This window comes from Monodelphis domestica, chromosome 4 (assembly GCF_027887165.1).
Source record: "Monodelphis domestica isolate mMonDom1 chromosome 4, mMonDom1.pri, whole genome shotgun sequence".
Lineage (NCBI taxonomy): Eukaryota > Metazoa > Chordata > Mammalia > Didelphimorphia > Didelphidae > Monodelphis > Monodelphis domestica.
The window spans coordinates 264,346,122-264,372,421 of NC_077230.1; the positions used below are offsets into that span (position 1 = coordinate 264,346,122).

Consider the following 26,300-nt stretch of genomic DNA (forward strand, 5'->3'; position numbering starts at 1 on the left):
ATGGAAAGAATTAGTATATATTAACATTCCAGGAAGGAACTGCCTTTTCCCCTAGAGGAATCAGTACATTAGTGGAACTTATGAAATGGGAAGAGGCAGAAAAAGGGGAGGGTGCAGAACAGAGAGATCAAACTTTGGGAGGGACCTGATCTATTGTGTGTCAGAATCTTTATCTCTCAAGAAAACAAAATCTAAACTGACCTCCTTGGGGGTGGGCTTGGCTTCTAAAATATCTACCATTTCCTGGGGAATGAAAATTTCTTTAATAGAATTAAGGCACCTTTTATAAAGGAAAGGGAAAAAAAGTTATTCCCATCCTGCCTCTTCCTTTTTGACTCTTTTCTCTTAATGCTTGCTTATTGGAGAAAGAGAAAAACAGACAAGAAGCAAATCTCCCTCTCTGAGCCAGGAGGACTATTAAAAAGAGATAAAGAAATGATGTCTTGTGTTCGTTTCTTTTTTTTCCCTCCTGGCAAATGAAAAAATACAGGAGATAATTCGTAACATCCACAAACATAATATTAATAGATTGTCCTTCCTGCTTGGAGCCCAATGGCAAGGATTACATAAGTAGTGAAATGTACATTGGACCTGAAGTAAATTAGTCTTAGACTGAAGGACCAGCACTGTCCCGTATTGGCTTCATGAACTTAGTCAAGTTGCTTAAACCCCACAAGTCTCAATTTTCCAGGAAAAGAAAGACAACTGGGTTTTAATCCCAGTTCCACCCATTACAAGCCCTTTGTCCCTTTGTCAGTGTCACTTTTTCTAGTTTTCTGGGCCTCAGCATCTAAATTTGTAAGATTAAGGAGTTGGATTAATATCCTGTTCAGCTCTTACATCCTACATTATTTGTATTACCAACCTCATAAGGCTGTTGTGAGCATCATGATGAAATTAATAGTAATAGCTAACATTTATATGGTGCCTACTATGTGAAGAGCTTTAAAAAAACAGCATCTCATCTAAATTTTATAAAAACCTTTGCAAGGTAGGAACTATTGTTATCCTCATTTTACAGATGAGGAAACTAAGGCAGACAGAGGTTTAAGTGACTTGCCCCGTGTTATACAGCAAGCATCTGAGGCTGGATTTGAATATGTATATAGAATATGTATGATATATAAGCATACATGTAATATGGAATTATATGTTTTATAATTATATTACACACATAATATATATTGTGTACAGAGTTCTATATAAAATTTAGAGTTCATATAAATTAGGAACAATGATGTATATGAATGTAATTAGTGTAATGTAATTAATATACAAAATACACATATACACAAAATGTAAATATATACAGTGGCACATACAGATGATGACAAATAAGTTTCAAAAGCATAGCACTATATAAATTTAAGTTGATGCTATTAGCTAAGCAAACTGGCCTCTTTTTGAAAAGTAGATATGGGATTTTTTTTAGTTAACTTTTACTTTGAAAACCTTGAGGACTTCAGCTTTCTTAGTAAATCCTAGTAAAAAGAGCTAATTCTTAGCAAACCTAAATAGGACTTCGGTAGCATCTCAGTTTACATCCTTTCAACTGCTTTGGTTTCCTTCCTTATTATTCACAGTAGGTTAGTTTCCATATGGGGTATTGTTTTCATTTCCAGAGGATTGATGGCTGCTGACACTTAGTTATGTTCATTGAAATGATCTCCATTTTTCCATAACACTTTGCCATTTACTTCTATTTGAATAGAAGAAGCATTTCTGAAGCATACACTACATGTAAGGTACTGGGGCAGAAAAGGCATTGCGCATGAGGATGCAAAGACAAACCAGGAGTTTGTCCTTACAGAGTTTTTACATTTTACTGGGGGAAATACTGGATAAGCAGTTAAGAATGCTGTTGGGTCATTTTCCAGGCACTCCAACCCTTCATGACCTCATTTGGCATTTTCCTGGCAAAGAGAGTGATTTGCCATTTCCTTCTTCGGCTCATTTTGCAGATGAGGAAACTGAGGCAGACAGGGATTAAGTGACTCGCCCAGAGTCACACAGCTAGGCAGATTCTGAACTTGGATTTGAACTCTTCCAGGCCCAGCACTCTATCCACTGTGCCACTTGGTTGTCCCAAGGAAGAGGCACATGATTATTTAAAAGAGCGAGCCATACCAACTGGGGTAGGAGGGAAGGGAAGGGAAGTGTTTCTTTATGAGCCAGCACTTCAACGAGCCCCTTGAAGAAGGCCAAGGAGCTCTAAGATACAGAAGTAAAGATGTCCTACCTGATAGTCTTGTGGGAGGTGGAGAAACAGAATATTGACCCCTAATTCCCCGAGATGGAAGTGACCCCTCCTTCCTCTGAATTCTCATGAGGACTTCCCTCATCTCTATTTGGAACCTTAGTAGGTGTGTCTTTTTCTCATTTCCCTTATTATCCTGTGGCTCCTGGAACTGAATTCTTACTCCTTTCTTTCTCTTCCTCAGCACTTTGTCTTATATTTATAAATCATTCATAAGCCCTGACTCACATATATCTGGCAAAAAAAAATGAGCAATGGGGGGGTGGGGGGGTCAGCTAGGTGACTCAGTGAATTGAGAGCCAGATTCAGAGATGGGTGGTCCTGAGTTCAAATCTGGCCTAAGATACTTCCTAACTGTGTGACCCTGGGCAAGTCACTTAAACCCAATGGCCTAACTCTTAATGCTCTTCTGTCTTGGGACAGATACTTAGTATTGATTTTAAGATAGAAAATAAGGGTTTTAATTTTTTATTGCAAGCAAATGACATAAACCCTATTTCACTATTACAGACACTGTGGTAGCAAAATGTTGGCCAAATTGGACTTTGAACCAAGGACAAAACCAGGAAAAGGATGAAGCCCTTAATATCTAAGACAGTTTAGAATCTTGGGACCACAACTGATGGGCAAGTAAGACCAAGAGCTCCAGGAATGCCAACCTTTCCCCACCACTTCTCACCTCCAGTCCTACTTTCAACTTAGTTTCAACAGCCTTCAATTCAGGGAAGCAATCCCTATAGAGAGCACCTGACAACATCTGCCAAAGCCCCTGCCTCCTTAGCAATTAGTCCCAGCTACTGAAGACCCAGAAAACAAAGTTCTCAACACCAAAATCACTAAAATGGTTCAAAATTAGAAAAATGGAAACAGATATAATTTTATCAGCAAATATGACATTAAAGAATATGCCTTGCCTGAAAATGAGCTGATTGTTAAATTTGAGTGTGAACATTTATGCTTCAACAAATAATACTACCAATTTTGGTGCCTTGTTTATTGTTCTGTTGACTATCTAGAGTGCCAGAGGTTGGCAAACCACATCCTGAGTAGGAGTCAGCAAACCTGTTTTTGCATACCCTGAGCTAAGAAGAGTTTTATATCTGTACATAAAGTTTTATTGTATTTAAAATGTAAATACTAGTCTTCAAGAGAAAATAATTTGGGCCAGTGAGAGTACCTCAGTAGATTTAAGGTGGAATCTGGATGGGATGATGGAGAAAATATAAATAATGAAAATTAAACTTCAAACGGCATCATGCCTGTGGATGGTAAACATTAACTGCAGTCCCCTGTTAACATTTTCTTTGCCACTCACTGTACCTGAGACCTACCATCCGACTTGTAGTTATAACTGTCTATATGTGTTGTCTTTCCCATCAGAATGTGTGTTTCAGGGCAAAGGCTGGTTCTTTTTTTCTCTTTGTATCCCCTGTTCTTAACCCAGTACTTTGTACAGAGTAAATGCTTAATACATGCTTTAAAATGCTTTTATATTCATTCATCCAGACTGAAAAGGACCTGGAAAGGCCATGTTTTCTATGCACCATTCAGCAAGAGCAATCCAACATTTCCTCTTCTAAGGCCAGAGATCTGATCTTTCATGCCTAAGCTCAATGTTTGCTAAATATCTATTGTGTATAGGGCACTGTGCTTCATGATAAGGTCAATGTAAAATTTGGATAAGTAACAATTCTTTGTCACAGGGGCCTTAGAGGTCATCAAGTCCAACCCCCTTATTTTACACATTTGGAAACCGAGGCACAGGGTGATTAAATAACTTCTCCTGAATTAAAGTTTTCCTGACTCTCATCTCAAATCTCTACACAGTAGATCATTTAGTTGTCTTTGAGCTTATAGTCTAATAAAGAAATAAGATGAATACACAGATAACCATAATAAATAGTGCATTAGAGAGGGGCAAAATAAAGGGTGGGATAGATAAGATCAGGGAAGACTTCCTGATGAAGATGGTAGTTAAGTTCAACTTTAAAGGGGGAGTAAGAATTAAGCAGGGAGAAAGAATATAGAGAGAGGTTATTCTAGGCAGAAAAATGAGTTTGAGCAATAATACAGAGGCAAGAAAACATGGGCCAAGCTGGGGGACCAAGAATAGTACAGTTGGACCAGACTATAGAGAGGAGAGTGATGTGAGGCAAGGGCAGGAAGGCAGGATGCTGCTGAACTGGGCAGAACTTTTAAAACTCCTGATAGAATTCTGCTCTCCTCCTTCAAATCTCAGAAGACAATTTCAGTACTCTGAGACACTATTCAAAATTCTATGATAACTTGCTATAATATAAAATATGATATGTTTAACCTATGCCTTTCATACTACCATTAGCAATATTAGGAGGGACAGAGAAACTTGAGAAGTCTGTGCCCTTGAAATTAGCTACAAAACATCAGGGACCCCAGCAAAACTGTTTTATATAAAGGGCAATGAGCCATCTTTCACAGGGAACTTCAGCTATAGTATTCAAGGCATTATCACATTTTCATGACAACTTAAATATTAAGCCTACTTCCTCTTATCATCTGTTCAAAACTAATAAAGAGTACCAGTTTCTCACATCTATATATTATCCTTTGAAAGCTATTGAGGTTCTCCTTTGGCTTCTTTTTGGTCAAATAATACCCATTCCTTTGGCTTTCTCCTCCTGGGTGTTAGCCGTTTATTCTAAAAGTTGTCATGGTTAAAGGATGAAGATTGCCTAGGTAGATTGCCAAGTATTTCTTTACAGTAAAAAAGTGACAAGGAGGATTGCATTTTTGAGTAGCCCAAGTTTGTTCCCCAAGCCCCTAGGTCCCAATGAAACTATTTAGGTAAGGGAATAAAGTGTTCTGTTTTAATTTTTATTACTTTTTTTCCTTAACATTACAAATATTTTTACATTGAGGAGGGAGTCCTACTCCTGCCAATTCACCTTTTTAGCCATGTGACCTTGTGGAAGACATCTAATCACTTTGAGTTTCATTTGTGAAATGGAGATGATACTAGTGTAGTTGTACTACCTACATAATGGGTTTATTCTAAGCATTTTGTAGAGGAAGAAGTGAAAATAAGCTACAGCATCGATGTTGAGGTTGCTAGCTGTGTACATCAGCTAACTTTCTGAGGTTTCACTTTTTCATAAATAATATAATATATATATAATATAATATGATAATAATGTCTACCCTGCCCATTGTGATTATCAAAAGATATAATATATAGGAAAGCATTTTGTAAAATAATGAAAGAGCTATGGAAATAAAAGATGCCAGTATTAGTATCATGTATAATGGATTAGTATTATATATAATGGAATGACATGCTTTAAAGGAGGCTTGTTAACTTTCCTTATGATAGTTACAGTCATTTAAGGTAGATGCCCAGGCCAGTGTTCCACAGAGTGCAAGGGAATACTGTAAGCAGACTGACTAAAGGAATTGAGAGATTTGAACCCATCACTGGCCTGCCGTCTGTTGTCTTGCAGCAAAGCTAACAGGATTTCACAGCTTTAGATTCAGCTGATGCTTTTAAATCTGTATTACTGAATACCCATTGGCATGAAAAGAGATTTTACCAGATGCTTTCCTAGGTAAAGAATAACTGCAGAATATCCCTGATCTACCAATTCAGTAACTGAAAAAAAAAAAGAAAGAAATTAAGTTAACCAGGCATGAGAAGCTATGTTGGTTCTTTGTGACCATTAACTTCTTTTTCTAGGTTTTCATGAACATCCTTTACTAACACACTTAAGATTTTTAGCAGGATTGAAGTTAAGCTCATTGACTTACTATATAAAGATTATTCTCGTGAAATTTTTAAAAAATTGGGCCACTTGCTCTTTTTTAATCTTTCAGGGAGGTGGGGTATGGTGGAATGAATAGAACCAGGAAGACTGGAGTTTTAGTCCTGCCTCTGATATATACTGGATGTGTGAGCTTGGATAAGGTCTTTAAATTCTTCGTGCTCTAAGTAACTCTCCAGGACTATGAGTTAGAAAGAAAGGGCTGCCCTAAATTGGTAGGGGGAGTTTTCTTATCCAAGAGTTCCCTAAATCAATGAAGTTCCTCTCCCCTCTCTTTGTTTTCTAATAAATCTCTTTCTAGACCAGATACTAAAGAATGAGAGAGAGAAGAAAAATATTTAAGTAGTTAGGTTGTGTAGGGCATGGAGCTCTAGTCCTGGATCCAGGAAGACCTGGGATCAAATATAGCCTCAAACATTTACTTTGTTACTTTGAGTATGCCACTTAATTTCTGTTTGTCTCAATTTCCTCAATTGTACAAGGATGATCATACATAATAGCTCCTATATCTTTGGGTTGATGTTCAAGTCAAATGAGATAATATTTCAAGTGCTTAGCACAGTGCCTAGTACATTGTTGTTATTCAATTGTTTTAGACCTGTGTCCTACAGGGTTTTCTTGGCAAAGATACTGGAGTGGTTTGCCATTTCCTTCTCCTGTAGCAAGCAGAGGTTAAGCGATTTGCCCAAGGTCACATAGCTAAAAATTCCAAGTCCAATTGTCTCTCTAGTGGGCCACCTAGTTGCCCACCATTGTAAGTAGTAGGTGCTTAATAAATGCTTGACTCCTTCATTAACTTCCATCTCAACTAAGTGCAGCATTGCATACAACATTCCATATTCCTAGTTTCTGCCTCAATCCCCTGCAAAAGAAAAAAAGGAGGGAGTTGCATTCTTGTATATCTTCTTTGAGGCCATTATACTATCAACATATTCTAAGCCTCAGATTTAGTTTGAGCCAGTTTCGTTTGGCCAGCTTGGTTTGAAAAATGATGGAATAAGCAGGGTGGGAAATGGCCAACAGCACTTTAAGAATAAACCATTATTAAATGAAAGCCAACAAATCAATATGTGAAGATGATTTATAATGCTTTATTGTCACCATTAATGATGTCTGCTTCATTTTCAGAGTAAAGGAGGGATCAAAGAACAAAGTAAACTTTCTTTCTTGTTGCCCAGATATTAATGCTATGTGGTGCAATGGCATCTGTCTTTCTTTTTAATCCAGTCAAAACTTGGCTACCATGGAACCCGTGTGTCCCAATCACATTAGTCAATGCATCTGTCAACTCAGTAAAACAACTTGGTGTGGAGAAATCTTTTCCCTGAATCAAATGTTATTGGGTTGAACAGATTTTGTAGGAGACCAAATATAGATGTGCTGTTGGATTAGATTACGCTAACCAGCAACCAAGCAATGAGGACATTCTCCTCTTTTCCAAACTCTACTCAATCAAGTATCATAATGGATCAAATAGAGACCAACCTACCTTCATATAAAGGTTGTAACCCTTAAATAAGAGGAAGATAATATGTAAGCAAGCATACACTAGAAAAGAATTATAGAAAGCCACTATATTTTAAAATGCTACCAATGTATTTTAAGGGAGAAACCTGATAAGGTTATTTTTAAATAAATAAATAAATAAATAAGTTCCTGCAAGACATAAAAAAAAAAAACAGTCCCATATTAAAAGGAATTCAGAAAAGTGGGGACTTTAGAATGGCAAATAAGGAAAGAAAACTGAGCTTTTCATAGTGAAGAATATAACACAAAAAGGTTATTATCTCTTGTCCATATAACATAACATTCTCTCTCTCTCTCTCTCTCTCTCTCTCTCTCTCTCTCTCTCTCTCTCTCTCTCTCTCTCTCTCTCTCTCTCTCTCTCTCTCTCTGTCTCTGTCTCTCTCTCTCTCTCATTTTACTCCTAGGGCAGTCCACAGTCTTTTGGAAAACTTGAAACTCAATTACTCTGTGGGTATCATCAATTCCAAAACTCTCTCCTGTCTATTTTTCTACTCCAATATAAACTCCGGGGAGCTTCTTCTATGGCTCTCAGCACTGGTCAGAGTTAGCAATCAATCAACAAAGATTTTATTAAACACTTACTTTTTTACGGCAAGATACTAGGTGCTGTGAATAAAAAGACAAGTGGAATAGTCCCTGCCCTCAAAGAGTTTAATTTTGAATTGAACTTGATAGTTACAAAAGACACTGAAGCAGATATAAGGCAAGCTTGGAGGCAAAGACAGTATTCACTGGGGGGCCAGGAAAGGTCTTCTGCAGAAGTGACATTTGAGCTAAATCTGAGCATTCCCAGGAAGCCAGAGTAAAGGAATGGAGTCTGGACATTAAGCTGTAAGTGAGGAAAAGAAAATGGGCTATATGGCTGGTCCATAAAGTGTGTGGAGTAGTATAATATATAATAAGGATGGAATCAGATTTGGACTGGAGCCAGGTGATTAAGAGCTTTAAATCCTAAATAAAAACTTGTTTTAGAGGCAATAGGGAATTTGTTAAGTTGGGGAATGGCACAGTCAGACTGGAGTTTTAAGAACATCACTTTGGCACCATTTGCAAGTTGGATTAGAGTGGTGAGAGACTTGAGGCAGGGTGACCAATTAGAAGGCTATTACCATAGTCCAAGTGGGGCTAGCAATGAGGGTCTACCCTAGGGTGGCGACTATGGGAGGAGAGAGAAGGGCAGGTATGCAAGAGCTATTGGGGAGATAGAAATGACAAGATTATATCTCCTAATAGAGAATGTATGTTAATATAATATAAAATAGACTAAACCCTGGACCAAAATGGAAATTCTTTGGGATGGGAGACTCCTCAAGATTTCTTTCCATGACTGAGTATTCTCTTCAGATATGGAAGAGTCGGGGGGGGGGGGGGGGGAATGTGGAGTCAATGGACTGTGCAGGGAAATCCTTCTGAATCTCAAAAAGACTTGGAACAGGGATACAGGAATCTCTCATTGTGTATAAGCAGAATGGGGCCCAGGTGCTCTTTGTGTGTGTGTGTGTGTGTGTGTGTGTATACACACACACACACACACACACACACACACACACACACACACATGTTGGTATATTACTTATGTTTCTGTTGTTGCTAGGGAAACTGGGAATGCTTAAATGTTGACTACTAAATAAGAATATCATTATACCCTGTGGAAGGGGGGAGGGCAGGCCTGTTATTACGTTAATAAAGTGAACTCCCAGTGAGGAAGCTCTCTTTCCCAATCAGATTGGTATCTGCTCTGCAATTTATAGTCTGAGAGTTGTCTAAGATACTGAGAAGTTTCCAAGTTTATTCAGGATCGGGATGTTAGTGTGTTTCAGAGATGGGACATGAAGTTTATGTAATTATAGTAAATGACATGGAAATCTTTGTGACCGGGAGTCCAATATATGTTGATTGAGATTTTCATGTTATTGGTTCTTTAAGCCTTAGGACCAGTCAGCTAGCTTAGTAGGCTTTACTTCTCTGGGGAGGCATGATGAGTACATAGAGGGTATACCAGAAATGCAGAAGGAAGGAAGGAAAGAAGGAAGGAAGGAAGGAAGGAAGGAAGGAAGGAAAGAAGGAAGGAAGGAAGGAAAGAAGGAAGGAAGCAAAGAAAGGATGGGAAAAGGAAGGAAATCTGAGTTTGTTCCCTTGCCTTTTAGATATCTTACTCTGCCAACAAGAAAATCCATTTGAAGCTGTGACTCAGAGAGTATCCTAACCATCCCCCAGTATTTGGCAGGTGTGATCTAAAGGTTCCTACCCTGTCTAGCCTTCTACCTCAGCACTAAATTTTATGGTTCCAGCTCTCACTTAATCACATAAATAAGTTTTCATACTGCTGGCACACATTCTCATTAGTTTTCAAATGGGGCAGAGAGATAGTATGGAGTGTACAGTAGACAGAACACAGGACTTGGAATCAAACTGAGTTTGAATCCCACCTCATACACTTATTAGCTGTGTGATGCTAGGCAAGTCAATCAAAATCATTTCTCAGACTCAATTTCCACATTTGTAAAATAAAGATAATAATAGCATCTACCTCATAGGATTGTTGTGGGGATTAAGTGAGATAATTTATATAAAAAGACTTTGACAAAACTTAAAATGGTACGTAAATGAAAGATAATAATGAAAATTATTGTGGTAATAATCCTGATGATGATGATGATGATGATATGCTAGACTTTCCAGATAGTTAAATGTCATCACTGGCTGGTTTTATTTATGGTGATGACCTTTAAAGTGATGACCTATAAAGATGAGATAGGGAAAGGAATAAGCAAATTACAAAGAGCCTACTACATGCCAGGTACTTTTTATACATACCTCATGTCCCTCACATTAACCCTGCTATGTGGGTGCTATTTTATCCTCATTTTTGAGGGAACTGAGACAAACAAGTTAAGTGACTTGCCTAGGGTCACTTAGCTAGTATGTGTCTGAGGGTGGATTTGAACTCAGATCTTCTTGACTCTAGAACCAGCACTGGCCCATTGCATCACCTTTGAACCTGCCTTTTGGCAGGTTCTTGTACTATGATAGCAAGATATGTGTGTCTCAATTTCTTCATCTATATTATGTGAAAATAGGATTAAATGATCTTCAAAGTTTCTTCCAGTTCTGATATTCTATGATTTTATGAGTCTATGAATCTGTTTTTTCTAAAATTTCTAAAAAGAGGGATTTTTGCCAATCTGTCAAAATATTTAACCCTTCTTATATAAACAATGATAAATCTGAAGGCATTGATAATGTAGAACTAATAAATGTACAGCCCTAATGTAAGAAACTGCTTGAAATATACCATAATGTTGGTGACCACACAGATACAATCTGTTTAAAAAAGAAAAGAAAAGAAATCCTGAAAAATAAAAATTTGAATTTACAAGACTACTAGCACTAGCAGAGTGATCATTTGTATTTGCATAAGAGTCCTTAAAATAATAGCTTTCTTCATTGTGAAAATGGTGACAGATCATTAACTGCTTGGCAAAAATCTGGAGAGTTTGGGGAGGAGTGCTTAAAGTATCCAGAGTCACTATTCTTTAAAAAGCACAAATGTAAGCTCTTTGTGTTTGATATCATTTTTATAAACCCAGTGTTGTGCTTGAATTCAAATATAAACATCTCAAAAATTATAACATGAATCAACATAAAATAATTTTTAAAAGTCCAAACCTAAAAAGCCTTTGATATAAAAACATATATGTAATATAAAGCAAGGAATAGCTGTATTTAACTAAAATGTTTTCTAATCTTCAGCATAACTTCTTTCAGACACCAAGTACATGAGCTTGTTCTAAAATGTATGACTAGAATGAGGTAATAAACTTCTTACTTCTTTTCACTTCTAGGCTCTCTTAATAATGCCCTAAAGTTAATAATTTATCTATTCTTTTTTCTCAACTGCCCAGTGGATACACTTAACAGGCAATAAATTATTACTGAGAGATCTATCATATTTGATGGTCCTAGAGGTCCTAGAGTAAAACTTATAGAGAAATTTTATGGACCACAACGGAGAAAAAAAAGTCAACATTGTTCTAAATATTTTTTGGGATGAAGAAACTGAGGCAAACATAGTTAAGTGACTTGCCTAAGGTCACACAACTAATGGTGGCTTAGAGACAGCAACAGTTCAGATCTCCACAAACCCTTCCTCACCGATAAACACAATGCTTCAAGGGGACTGAAAACCAAATCTAACAACAGGACAGAGGTAGGGAACCCTCCTCCTGCACCCAACTTAAAAGGTATGCCTCCCAAAAAGCCTGAATTCTAGAAGACATGGGTTTAAGGGGAAGGAAGAAGGAAGGTCCCAGGACCCCTCTCTCACCTACAGCACAGAGTCTCCAGCAGTGGCTAGAATTTCTGGGCAGGCAAGGGCTCTAGTTCAGAGGGAGTACCTTGCTGGCAAAGCTATGCCAGGCTCAGGTTGTAGAACACAGGTGGTGTAGAGGCAGTTGGAGAAGAAGCATAGAGCAGGCAATCTAAGCACAGCCAAGATACTCCATCTCCCCCCCCCCCCTTTTTCTGGAGGTTTTGGCCTCAGTGCACATCCAGCTTTGCAGATCAACTCTTCTGCTCTGGCTCAATCTCATCAATAGGGCAGATAAGAAGTCTTCAAAGAGCAGGGAAGCTCAAGCTCCAGTACTCCTTCCGCCATAGACTGATCTGAGAGCCTTGCTGACTAAGATCTAAGGGCAAAATCTGCAACAAATTACAGGCAACAACCTTGACAACAGGAATGGAAGTCCAGCTCCTTTTCAGCTTTTGCTGCCAGCTGGGGAAGATCTGACTAACCTTATCAATTAGAAGAACAGAAAAGAAGCCCCTTCAGGACAGAATAGTCCAAACCCATAGATCCAGCACATAATGAGAGGATCAAGATTATAGGCAACTACAGGGGGAAAAGAAAAAGAAAAAAGAAATTACAATTTATAGCTTCTATCCAGGCAATGAACAAAGAGCAAATGGAACAGAGGAGGATCAAGGAATATCAAGCAAAAACACAGAAACTCCAGAGAATTGGACACAGGCTTTGAAAGAACTCAAAAGACAATTAAGAAAAACAATTAAGAGAGGCTAAAGACAACTGGAGAAAGAAGTTAAAAAGCAAAATAAATAATCTGGAAACAGAAAATAGTTTCTTGAAAATTAATCAGCTTTAAAATGAGGCAGAAGAGATGAAAGATGAGGCAAAAAAGATGAAAGAGGTGGCAAAGAAGATGAAAGATAACCTCCAAAGAAAATCAGACCAGAAGGAGGATGACCAAAAAGCCAGGGATGAAATTCAGTCTTTAAAAACTAGTATCCAACAACTATAAGCAAATGACTTCACAAGGCAGCAGGAAACTACAAAACAAAATTAAAAGAATGAAAAAATTGAGGAAAATATGAAACACTTCATCCACAAAACAGAAGATCGAGAAAACAGGTCAAGGAGAGAGAACTTAAGAATCATTGGTCTACTGGAAGATCATTACAAAAGAAAAAGCCTAGACACAATTCTACAGGAAATTATCCAAGAAAACTGCCCCAACATTCTAAAGTAAGAAAGAAAAATAGAAATTGAAAGAATCCACAGATCACCGCCTGTACTTAAATTTTCAATTGTCAATACCCAGGAATGTTATAGCCAAATTCAAGAACCACCAGACCAAGGAAAAAATATTATAAACTGCTAAGAAGAAGTCATTCAGATTCCATGGAACCATAGTTAGGATAACACAGGACCTGGCTGCATCTGCACTGAAGGACTGAAAGGCATGGAATATGATATTCTGGAAAGTAAGGGAACAAGGTCTGCAGCCAAGAATCAATTACCCAGCAAAACTGACTATATTCTTGTAGGGGAAAGTATGGTCATTTAATAAAATAGAAAAAATTCCAAACATTCATAAAGAAAAGTCTGGACTTGAACAGAAAATTTGATGCCCAAATAGAGAATTCAAGAGAATAACCAAAAGGTAATTAAGAAAGGAGAAGAAACAACAAAAAAAAACTTTTTAAGGTACCCAATAAGTTAAAATGATTGGTATCCTTACAAGAAAAGAGGATATTCGTAACTCTTTAAAAAAATATGAACACCTGGGTAGCTAGAAGAATTATACTTAGAGGGAACAGTGAGAAACTGTATAGGATGAAATATCAAGACATACATAGATGTGTGTGTATGTATATACATACATACACACACATATATATATATATATAAAACTAGAGGTAAAAAAAGAGGTTAATACTAAGAGAAATGGGGAACAAGACAAAATGGGATGAATTTATATGTCATAAAAAAAACTCATGGAGGAAGTGGGGGAGAACACCAATATACTCGAAGGATAAAGAGGTCAGAGACAAGAAATACTTAATTCTTACATGCATTGAAATTGACTCAAAGAGGGAAGAACAATCAGATCCAATGGAGCAGAGAATTGATTCATGCCCTATAGAGAAGTAGAAGGGTAACAAAGGGACTGTTAGGGAGGGAAGCAATACAAGGGATGGAGAAAAATGAGAGGGGAATAAGAAGGGGGAAGCAAAATAAGGGTGGGAAATAGGGGGACTGATTAAAAACAAAACATGGTGTAGAAGGAAATAGGGAAAGAAGAAAGTGCAGGACTAGGAGTGGCAATCAAAATGTTGGGAAATACAAAGCTGGTAATCATAACTCTGAATGTGAATGGAATGAACTCACCGATAAAACAGAAGCAAATAGCAGACTAGATTAGAAACCAAAATCCTACCATATGGTGTCTACAAGAAACACACATAAGGAAAGTAGACACACACAGGGTAAAGGTAAGCAGATGGAGCAAAATATATGGGGGGGGGGGGCTCAACTGAGAAAAAGAAGGCAGGAGTCTCAATCATGATATATGAGAACACCAAAGTAAAAATAAATCTATTTAAAAGAGATAGGAAAGGTAATAACATCCTAATAAAAGGCAGTATACAATCAATGAGAAAATATCAGTACTCGACACATATGCACCAAACGGCATAGCATCCAAATTTCTAAAGGAGAAACTAGTGGAGCTCAAGGATGCAATAGATAGAAAAACTATACTAGTGGGAGACCTGAACCTTCCCCTATTGGGTATAGATAAATCAAACCAAAAAATAATAAGAAAGAGGTAAGAGATGTGAATGAAATCTTAGAAAAATTAGAGTTAGTAGAAATGTGGAGAAAAATAGACAAAGAGGAATACACCTTCTTTTTAGCAGCACATGGTACATTCACAAAGATTGACAATGTACTAGGGCATAAAGCCATGGCAAACAAGTACAAAAGAGCAAAAATAATGACTGCAACCTTCTCAGATCACAATGCAACAAAATAATAATTAGTAAGGGTATATGGAGAAGCAAATCAAATATTAATTAGAAATTAAGTAATATGATTCTCTAAAATTGGTTAAAGAACAAATCGTAGAAATAATTAATAACTTCATTGAAGAAAATGACAATGATGAGACATCCTTTCAAAACCTATGGGATGCAGCCAAAGCAGTACTCAGGGGGAAATTTATATCCTTGAGTTCATATATTAACAAATTAGAGAGGGTAGAGGTCAATGAATTGGACATGCAAATTAAAAAACTAGAAAGTGAACAAATTAAAAATCCTCAGATGAAAACTAAATTAGAAATCCTGAAAAATTAAAGGAGAAATTAATAAAATTGAAAGTAAAATAACTATTGAATTAATAAATAAGACTAGAAGCTGGTACTTTGAAAAAATAAACAAAATAGACAAAGTACTGGTAAATCTAATTATAAAAAAGAAAGAAGAAAACCAAATTAACAGTATCAAAGATGAAAAAGGAGACCTCACCTCTAATGAAGAGGAAATTAAGGCAATCATTAAAAACTATTTTGCCCATTTATATGGCAATAAATATGGCAATCTAGGTGCTATGTATCAATATTTACAAAAATATAAATTGCCTAGATTAAAAGAAGAAAAGGAATACCTAAATAACCCCATATCGGAAAATGAAATTGAACAAGCCTTTGAAGAACTCCTTAAGAAAAAATCCCCAGGACCAGATAGATTCGCAAATGAATTCTATCAAACATTTACAACTAATGCCAATACTATACAAACTATTTGACAGAATAAGCAAAGAAGAAATCCCAACAAATTCCTTTTATGACAAAAATATGATACTGATTCCAAAGCCAGGCAGATCAAAAACAGAGAAAGAAAACTATAGACCAATCTCCTTAATGAACATAGATGCAAAAATCTTAAATAGAATACTAGCCAAAAGACTCCAGCTAGTGATCACGAGGGTTATTCATTATGATCAGGTGGGATTTATACCAGGAATGCAAGGATGGGTTCAATATTAGGAAAATCATCCATATAATTGACCATATCAAAAAGTAAACCAACAAAAATCACATGTTTATTTCAATAGATGCAGAAAAAGCCTTTGATAAAATACAACACCCGTTCCTATTAAAAACATAAAAGCATAGGAATAGAAGGGCCTTTCCTAAAAATAATAAACAGTATATATCTAAAACCATCAGCAAACATCATCTACAATGGGGATAAACTAGAAGCCTTCCCAATAAGATCAGGAATGAAACAAGAATGCCCATTACCACCTTTATTATTTAACATTGTACTAGAAACACTAGCAGTAGCAATTAGAGAAGAAAAAGAAATTGAAGGTATTAAAATAGGTAATGAGGAGACCAAGCTATCACTCTTTGAAGATGATAAAATGGTCTACTTAAAGAATCCTAGAGAATCAACCAAAAAGCTAGTGGAAATAATCAACAACTTTAGCAAAATTGCAAGATACAAAATAAACCCACTTAAGTCATCAGCATTTCTATACATTTCCAACACAGATCAGCAGCAAGAATTGGAAAGAGAAATTCCATTTAAAATCATCCTAGACAATATAAAATACTTAGGAATCTATCTGCCAAGACAAACACAGGAACTATATGAACACAACTAAAAAACACTTTCCTCACAATTAAAACTAGATCTAAATAATTGGAAAAAAACATTAATTGTTCATGGGTAGGATGAGTTAACATAATAAAAATGACAATACTACCCAAACTTATTTACTTTTTAGTGCCATACCCATCAAACTAACAAAAAAACCTTTTTTTTACTGAATTAGAAAAAACCTTAACAAAGTTCATTATGAAGAACAAAAGATCAAGGATATCCAGGGAAATAATGAAAAAAAATGTGAAGGAAGGTGGCCTAGCAATACCAGATCTCAAATTATACTATAAAGAAGTGGTCATCAAAACAATATGGGAGTGGCTAAGAGACAGAAAGGAGGATCAGTGGAATAGAGTTGGGGTAAGTGACTTCATGACAACTTATGATAAATCCAAAGATCCCAGCTTTTGGGACAAAAATCCACTATTTGATAAAAACTGCTGGGAAAATTGGAAGACAGTGTGGGAGAGATTAGATTTGGATGAACATCTCACACCCTACACCAAGATAAACTCAGAATGGGTTAATGACTTGAACATAAAGAAGGAAACCATAAGTAAATTATGTGAACACAGAATAGTATACTTTTCAGATCTTTGGGAAAGGAAAAATTTTAAGACCAAGCAAGAGTTAGAAAAAATTACAAAATGCAAAATAATAATAATAATAATTTTGATTACATTAAATTAAAAAGGTTTTGTACAAACAAAACCAATGCAACCAAAATTAGAAGGGTAACAACAAATTGGGAAAAAATCTTCATAACAAAAACCTCTGACAAAGGTCTAATTACTCAAATGTATAAATAGCTAAATCAATTGTACAAAAATATCAAGCCATTCCCCAATTGATAAATGGGCAATGGACGTGAATAGACAATTTTCAGACAAAGAAATAAAAAATATTAATAAGCACATGAAAAAGTGTTCTAAATATCTTATAATCAGAGAAATGCAAATCAAAACAACTCTGAGATACCACCTCACACCTAGCAGATTGACTAATATGACAGCAAAGGAAAGTAACGAATATTGGAGGGGATATGGCAAAATTGGGAGATTAATGCATTGCTAGTGGAGTTGTGAATTGATCCAACCATTCTGGAGGGCAATTTGGAACTATGCCCAAAGGGCGATAAAAGACTGTCTGCCCTTTGATCCAGCCATAGCACTGCTAGGTTTGTACCCCAAAGAGATAATAAGAAAAAAGACTTGTACAAGAATATTCATAGCTGCGCTTTTTGTGGTGGCAAAAAAATCAGAAAATGAGGGGAGGCCCTCCAATTGGGGAATGGCTGAACAAATTATGGTATCTGATGGTGATGGAATACTACTGTGCTCAAAGGAATAATGAACTGGAGGAATTCCATGTGAACTGGAGTGACCTTCAGGAATTGATGCAGAGTGAGAGGAGCAGAACTAGGAGAACATTGTATACAGAGACTGATACACTGTGGCATAATCGAATGTAATGGACTTCTCCATTAGTAGCAATGTAGTGATCCAGAACAATTTGGGGGGATTTATGAGAAAGAGCACTATACACATTCAGAGGGAAAACTGTGGGAGTAGAAACATAGAAGAAAAACAACTTTTGATCACATGGGTCGAGGGAATATGATTGGGGATATAGCCTCTAAATGATCACTCTAATGCAAACATCAACAACATGGAAATAAGTTTTGATCAAGGACAGATGTAAAAGCTAGTGGAATTCTGCATTGGCTATGGGAAGCAGTGGGGGCAGGGGAAGGAAAGAATATGATTCTTGTAACCAATGGAAAATGTCCTAAATTGACTAATTAAATAAATAAAAAAAAATCAGTCTCTTTTGGTCGACAGTAATCCTAAGAGCTCCTTTAGAAAGAATAAACTCCTAAAAGCATATAAAACTTCTGGCAATTGGGAATGGAAGAGATTTTTTTCCTGTATGTTTTTTTTATTTTTGGAGCTAATATTTTTAAAAGGACATAAAATTGGAATCTAAAAAAAATCAAAATCATATTCTCTATATTTCCATGCAGCAAGAATTAAATAAGAATGAATGACAGATTGGGTTAATGCTGGCCTCAAGCTGAGGTTTCGTTTTTTGTTTTTCTCTTTTGACTGCTTCTACAAAATACTAAAACATTCAGTCAATACAGTAAACTTGGCAGACGCTTCATTCAATGTGAAAATAGCATATGCCAAGGACAAGATGTCTAGATTCTGATTATCTGAAGTTGCTGCTGAATATGTTGAATGATTTGCTCTCAGATAGATGGAACCTGGAAAAGGTTTCATCATCAGACTGGCTTTGGCAATGTTAGGAAAAATTGCTTTTCAGTATTGCAAAGATCTTAAACTATTCCTGAAGTTAAGATTTAAATCACTTTGAAACAGCAATATGCAAATGAACGATAATTAGGAAATGATCCTAAAAAGAATTTGTGTGCCAACCATATGTATCACTCTAGGGAAGAAGACCTGAAGTATTTACTTTGGACAAAACCCCATTTAACTTTCCACTTTTACTCAAAACACAACACAATAGATTGGAATGTCATTGCTCACCATGTTTGTAGAATGGAATAGTAGCTGGCTTCTTGATTATTAAGTAGAGAGAGATAGGGTATATAGAGCTCATATTTTCCATCTACTAAGTCATGCATTCATCCCCTATTTGTCATGCACCTCTTCTATGCAAAGTTCTGTGCTAGGAGATCATGGGACCAGTCTGACTCCCTCATTTTACAGATGAAGAAACTACAGGCCCACAGCAGTTAAATGACTTGCCTAACATACTATCATAGAATCTTTGTAATAGGGTAAATTATAGTTTAGTTGGGATATTGCTCATTGGAGTCTCAAGAAAAGCAACATTATCCTTATATTTTTAAACATCCCCTAACCACCACCTGTCTACTCCCTCCCTTCTCCCCCCCCCCCCGCCCCCCGACTGTTATAAGTAGAAGCGGGAGAAATTGTTGGTGCCTTCTGTCTCACCTCAATTGAATTCTTGCAATGGGAAAGTAAGGTCACTATTCTCGATCCCACTTCCCTTTGCTTCATATCCTTTGTGGCAGATCACCTACATATATTTGCCTTCTCCATCTTGCATCCTTTATTGCCAGCTCTCATGGTGAAAGTCATAGAACCAAAAGTCTAGAGCCAGAAGGTACCTCAAAGGCCACTCAGTCCAACCCTCTTAATTTACAGAGGAGCAAATTGAGGTCCCATGAGGTTAAGTGACTCTCCTAAGGCCACAGGCTGTGTTAGGAGCTATCAAGTCTCTAGTTAAGTAAAGATCTGTGTTTATTCCATCAAGTAACACTGCCCTCCTCATGGCAAATTTTCTATTTCCCTCTGCTTCCAGAAGGTCCTCCCTGGACTCACCTTTGGCTCAGTCAATGCAATTGAAAAGAACAAGCTTAGTCCAAGATGTATTCCCAAGGTTCTCTCACTGAAAAGCTGGGATTTACCTGCTTTGTCACTGACTCACTCCATAAACTAAGGCAAGTGCCAGGCTTCCCTTTTGTCTCTGCTTCCTCCTCAGGATGATGATAGCCTAATAATAATGCTGACCTCATAAAAGAGTGTCCTAGGTTTGGGCAAAGTGATTCACAGTCATGAAATGCCTTATGCCAAACAAAATATGAACCTCAGAGCTAAGTAGCTCTCTATAACTATTGCCATCTACAAGAAGCTTTTCCTGATCCCTCTTACTGCTAGTCCCTTCCCTCTGTGATTATCTTCAGTTTATCCTCTATATGTCTTGTTTGTACATCGTTGTTTTCATATTCTCTCCCCCATTATAATGTGAGCACTTTAATAACAGTCTTTCTTTGTATCCTCAATACTCAGCATAGTAGGTACTTACAAATGCCTGCTGACTAACAGTGGTGGGCATAAAACATAGCGAGCTGGCTGGTCAATAGAGAGTCATTTTTGGCAATATGCTGCTCTTCAGCCCATCTGAAAATGACTTGGCTTTTGCCCTCTTTCATAACAGCTGGCTGCTGGTCTTTGTGTCCTACTTTGTGGTTTACAAAACCCTTTGTAGAGATTATCTCATTGATTTGCTCAACAGTCTTGTGAAGTAGGTGGCTCAAGTGTTATTTGTTTTTCCAGATAAGTAAACTGAGTCACAGAGTACTTTAAGTGAGTTGTTAAGTCAGAAGACAACTGGGGAGTGGTAAAGCCAAGATTCACACCAAGGTCTTCTGATCTCAAACCCAGTACTCTATCCATGCCATATCACAGTGGTTTCTCAAAACTCCTAAGTGGTTTCCTGTTGTCTCTAGGATAAAATGCCAACTCTCTTGGACATTTAAAGTCTTTCACAATTGGGCTTCAGTTAACCTTGCCATATTGATTGATTGCACATTAGTCCTGCTCAGACACCTTTCCTCCCAACCAAACTGGCCCTTCTGATGTTCTTCATAACTCGCATTCCATCTCTTGATGTAATGTGCTCATGCTGTCCCCTATACCTGGAATGTTGTTCCTCCTAAGCTCTGCCTCCTACAGAAGAATCCCTAGCTCCCTTCAAAGCTCAACTCAGTTGCCACCTCCCACTATAAACTAATCAAGTCCTTAAAAAAAATTGTTTTAAATCCTGACCTTCTGTCTTAGAATATATACATTGGGATTAAGTGACTTGCCCACGATCACATAACTAGGAAGGCTAGATTTAAATCTAGGTCCTCCTGTCTCTAAGCCTGGCATTCTATCCCCTGTGCTATATAGCTGCCCCAATTATTTTTTAACAAACATTTATTAAATGTTTACTATATTCAAGGCACAATGCTAAGCACAGAAGATAAATACAAAAGGCAAAAGCAATTTCTGCCATCAAGGAACATCCAAGGGAGAAACAATACAGTCGTCCTTCACTATATTGCAGTTCACTTGTCCCAGCTTCACTGTTATCATGGGTTTATATATATATATGTATATATACATATACATATATATATATACATATATGTATATATATAATTCTGTATCACGAAGTTTTTACTATTTCACAGGATTTTGTGGATGAATGCCGTTCTGTAACAATGGAAATGCAGTACACCACTACCACTTGTACAAGTTTCCCAAGGAAAGATTGTATATGGCACACTATTGGCTGAAATGCGACCAGCAGCAGCACTGTGTTCTGTATCCTGGGTGCTGATTGGCTCAGTGTTTTTAAGAGTGTGGGAAAAGTTAATAAGAGTGTGGAAAAGGTTTCTAGGAGAGTGAGAAGGGTTTATAAAGCCTTAAAATATGTATAAATAATAAATAATAAAATAAATATTATGCCACAACTTCACAGATTTTCACCTGTCCCTGGGGGTCTCTAGAACATAACAACTCTCACTATAGGTGTGGGATCATTGTATTGCAAATAACTTGGTACGTAGAAAATAGCAAGAGAGTAAATGGGCAGTTTATTTTAGAGAGGAATAACTAGCATTTAGAGAGACTGGAAAAGGTAGAAAGTAGGATTTGAATTGAGATTTGACAGAAGCCAGGGAAATTGAGAAGTAAAAGCGAGAAGAGAGAATTCTAGTCATGGGTGACATCAACTGTGATGGCACAGAGGTAGAAAATCAGACATGTAAGGAACAATCCCTTTGAGAGTTACTGTTCTCCACCTCCCCTCCCCACATCAATTATGCTTTACCTATGTAGCATATACTTTGTATTTACTTTTTGGTGTAGATGTAACATCCTCCTTTCCCCAGTAGAATGTAAATTCTTAGAAGGCAGGTCATGCCTCAGTTTTTTGGTTTTTATATCCCCTGATTCCATCACAGTGCCTGACACACATATTAAGCCCTTTAACAAATGCTTCTTGCCTAATTGATGAAATAATGGCTACACTCAGAATTCTGGCTCTTTGTAGAACGGTCTAGAGGAACAGTTCTTGATTTCACATATGTGGCTTACAGGCAGATGTAATACACTCAACCAGCATAGGTATAAGATATCACATATGTATCCACCTATATAGACACTTGGATGGAACATCATCACAATGCTAAGACAAGGCTTGGGTGTCTCTTCAATTTGCTGACCCCTCTTTACCCTCCATAGTTCTCCAATGAGAACATTACAAAGTTAACTTCATATTTCTGGAAACCACAGGAGGGAATTTATCTATGAAACCATCTAGTCCAACTTCTTTATTTTAAAGTAAAGGTAAGCTATTCAATTACTGAAGTTCTATCCACATTTAGCACAGTGCCTAGAATATAGTAGGTGCTTCTTATTCGAACCAGATTGATCAGCTTGCTAGCCCCTGGACATAATTTGTTCATTCCTGATCTTATCCCTTGGCAAATAACCTTCCCTTCACCTGGAATTTCTTCCTTCTTCTGTGAGCTGATGCCCTGCATCCCTAAACAAAATTCAGCTCTTCTAAGAAGTTTTCAAAGGTCCATTCCACTCTGATCACTTTTTTCCCTCTAGGTTTATGGACATATCAAGTTTCCTTAGTATCTTTCTTCTGACTTTGTACTGTTTCCCCACCAGTTTAAGAACTTCTTAAGGAAAAATCTCTGTGTATTCTTATTCCTTTCATATGCTTCCAGTAGGGAGCAAGAGAGGGGAAGTGGCTCCCCTGGTGATGTATTCCTACAATGAGTACTTCATAGATATTGTGGACAGTAACTTTCTTTCAGGACACCCAAATGGGCTCATTCGAATAAGGGAAACCCAGGTGCTTGTCTTGGTATTCTCCTGGGTGGGGCTCAGGGGGCAGGCTATGGAGAACTGAAACAGGTTGGGTTAGGGTGTGTTTATTATATCAGGAGGTTTGGAAAGGACTTGGCAACAAGGTGGATAAGGGTGGGAAGGTTGGGCAAGTGGAAAGTGATGAGCAGCCTTCTCTCGAAGTAAGGGAAAATTGACTGCCAATGTGTGTGTTGTGTGTGTGTGGGAGTCAGGGGCAGAGTAGGTGGGTGTGTGCACTGATGCACACTTTGCCCAAGCAACAATGCCTAAGAGATGGAATAGTAGGTTGAGCCTAAGGTGTGGGACAGAAGGTGAGTGTTGGGGGCCAATTCAATTCCTCTGAACAGCTGACATTAAAAAAACTGAAGCAAACTGCAGGGGGTGACTTGACAGATGAGAGCTCAATTTCTGAATCCTTGGGGGTGATACTGTAGGGCTGATGAATGGGAGGAAATTGTTTTGCCCTTCTTACCAAGTCAATAAGTAGCTAATATTCCCTAATCCTTTGTCATTCCTAAAAACAAAAACAAAAGCTTACTTAAATCTTTTCTTAATTCAACATGAAGTTTCACATGACAGTTTCTGGTATTTTCCCCAATGTGGAATACTATGAATGACAGGAACCATTCTTCCAAATTCCTAAATTATTTACTGTGAAGAAATTAATTAGATACCCCACCATAGTTAGTGTTTCTAAGTTTAAATCATTGTGTATGTTTTTGTTTTTAAGTCTTGGGGTCATACTATCTTACTTTTATCCTTTTTATATAGTAAAGTAGAGAAAACAGTGAACTTGAGAAGTCAAAATATGGCTTCTATGAGCTGCATGACCTCTGTCATTAACCTTTCTGAGCCTCTGTCTCCTTGTCTATAAAATAGAGAAAATAGAATAACACTTATATCACCTATTTCATAGGAAAATAATTGGTAAATTGTAAAGCAAAGTATACATTTAAGTTATTACTACATGAGGCCTATACTAGCTGAGTACCTTATAAACGAGAGCAAACAGTCATGGTGTATATGCATCATCATCCATATAAATAAATTTCTGGGAAGAGCAGTAGCTCTTAACCTTTTCCTGTGTGTCATGGACCCTTTTGGCAGCCTCGTAAAGCCAATAGAATCCTTCTCAGGGTGTTTTAAAATTAAAATACATATGAATAAAATTAAATACATAGGATCACAGAGGAAGCCAATTATTTTGAAATACTATTATAAAAAAATTTTTTTTAAAGATTCTTGATCAAGAAGTCTCTAGGGGAGCCAAATGGTTACTCTTGACATTCCTTGTGGTGTGGGAACTTGTATTAAAAATGTAATAAAGTTTATAAAAGCTGAAATTCCAATTTCTTTAAGCAGAGTAAAAATGCTTGGAAGTGGGCGGGGAAAAATTTGAACTCAAGTTTGAGGAAGGCAATTACTGAGCATTAGGCATCATTCCTCCTGTTATTTAGGCCCCCTTCTACCTATCTCAAAGCAGAAGAAATGCCCCCCTTCCCTTGTTTGGGTCTCACTGCAGTCTCTACAAAGATGCTTGGCTCACCTGGGGTTCGATCATCCAGCCCTGCTCCCTGCTCTCTCCAGAGATGGCATAACGAAAAGCCGAGTAAACAGGTATCTTGTCTTGGATGCTGTAGAGGGTGGCGAAGCGCTCCTTGCCATTGTATTGCTGACAGATTTTCACGTGGAAAGGCTCAGCCAGTCCTTCTGGTGGGGTCTCTTCATAAAAGAACTTGTTACATTCGGCGAACCCGGCTTCATCCTCCCCGACAATTCTGCCGCCCACAAGCCTGCAGAAAACAAAGAGGCTGCAGAGGGGAAGGAGAGATGCGTGTCTCATATTGGACTTCCTGAAATTTGAAATTGACCGTGTCCTCCCTCCCTCGGCTCCCTGGGCTCCGGGCTCGAGCTGAGGTCCGAGACTGGAAAGCAGCACAGAAGCCCAGCAAGTGGATTGGAATCTGGGAATGGTTTACAAGGGAAATGAAATCTGAAACCCAGCCCTTCCCTTCTGGGAGTGGACTCTTTCTACAGGCCGGGCAGTGCCAAACTGCATGGAAGCTGTAGGGTGTCATGGGCTGCAGAGACAAATCAGCAACTGGAGGCTGGACCTTTGGTTTCCCTCTCCTCTCCCGAGAGAGCCGAGATGCCTAGGGCTGCAACCCTCAGAGTGTATCGAGAGTGAAAGGCTTCATAGAAGTTGGGGACCTGGGAGATAGGGAGCTTCGGGGACGTCAAGGTGATCTCAATGCTCAGAATAGAAATGTCTGAAGGGATTTCTAGAATATTGTGAGTGTGGGGAAGCTAACCTCGGTTTGGGTGCATAGTAGCTCAGTCTCCTGAGAAAGTGCTGTCAGGAGCACCTTGTCAAGGGCTGATGTGGTCTGGAATTTAGTATTAGATGTAGATTGGACACAAAACAAAATTGTAAAGTAGTCAAGTAGCTGCTTCAGTGGAAAATGTCAGAGAGAATATATATATGTATGTATGTATGAAATGTCATTTTAAGGGAACAAGACTCATTTTCATGTTACATGACATTTGTCTCATTATTTTTCAATCAATCTGTACATGCGTGAAAGAACAATTAGCAATTTCCAGACCCAAACCTTCATTGTAAAATATAACCATTAGTTAAGCCTCTTATCGTCCTCATAGGTGTTAGCATATAAAAAACATGAACTTGTGTAAAGGTCATATGCTCCAACCTCCTATTCAAAGCAAAAATCTACTTAATAATACCTTAAAGAAGTAGTTCTCTAACATGTTCAAAAACTTGTATTAAAGAATTAGCTTTCTTCTGAGTAACACCTTTTTGAGACAATTCTAATTACTTGGAAATTTCTCTTTCACTAAAGTATAGCTCATTTACATAAAGTATAGCTCATTTACATTACAGTGCTGTGTGGAATAAAATTTGTCCTTTCTTTGAAATATAAGAAATAAAGTTCAAGCATACTGATGGAAATTTAAATTTAAATATACCCAATGGTTCTCAAAGACTACAGGGAACATATACTTGCAATCACATGCATGTATGAGTCT

The 26,300-nt window shown here is 37.5% G+C and overlaps 1 protein-coding gene across 2 annotated transcripts in view; it reads right to left on the bottom strand.

Moving 5' to 3' along the window:
• Window positions 1–25,488, bottom strand: part of ENDOD1 (endonuclease domain containing 1) — a 48,790-nt gene extending 23,302 nt beyond the window's left edge. Inside the window, exon 1 of one of the 2 annotated variants that reach the window (XM_001367806.5) lies at window positions 24,799–25,488. In XM_001367806.5, coding sequence (XP_001367843.3) covers window positions 24,799–25,095 — 297 coding nt within the window. In that variant the 5' untranslated portion in view covers window positions 25,096–25,488. Of the gene's footprint in view, window positions 1–20,406; window positions 21,223–24,798 lie in introns of those variants that run through there. The other variant, XM_056794475.1, reaches the window with a different exon arrangement.
• Window positions 25,489–26,300: the final 812 nt, after the last annotated feature.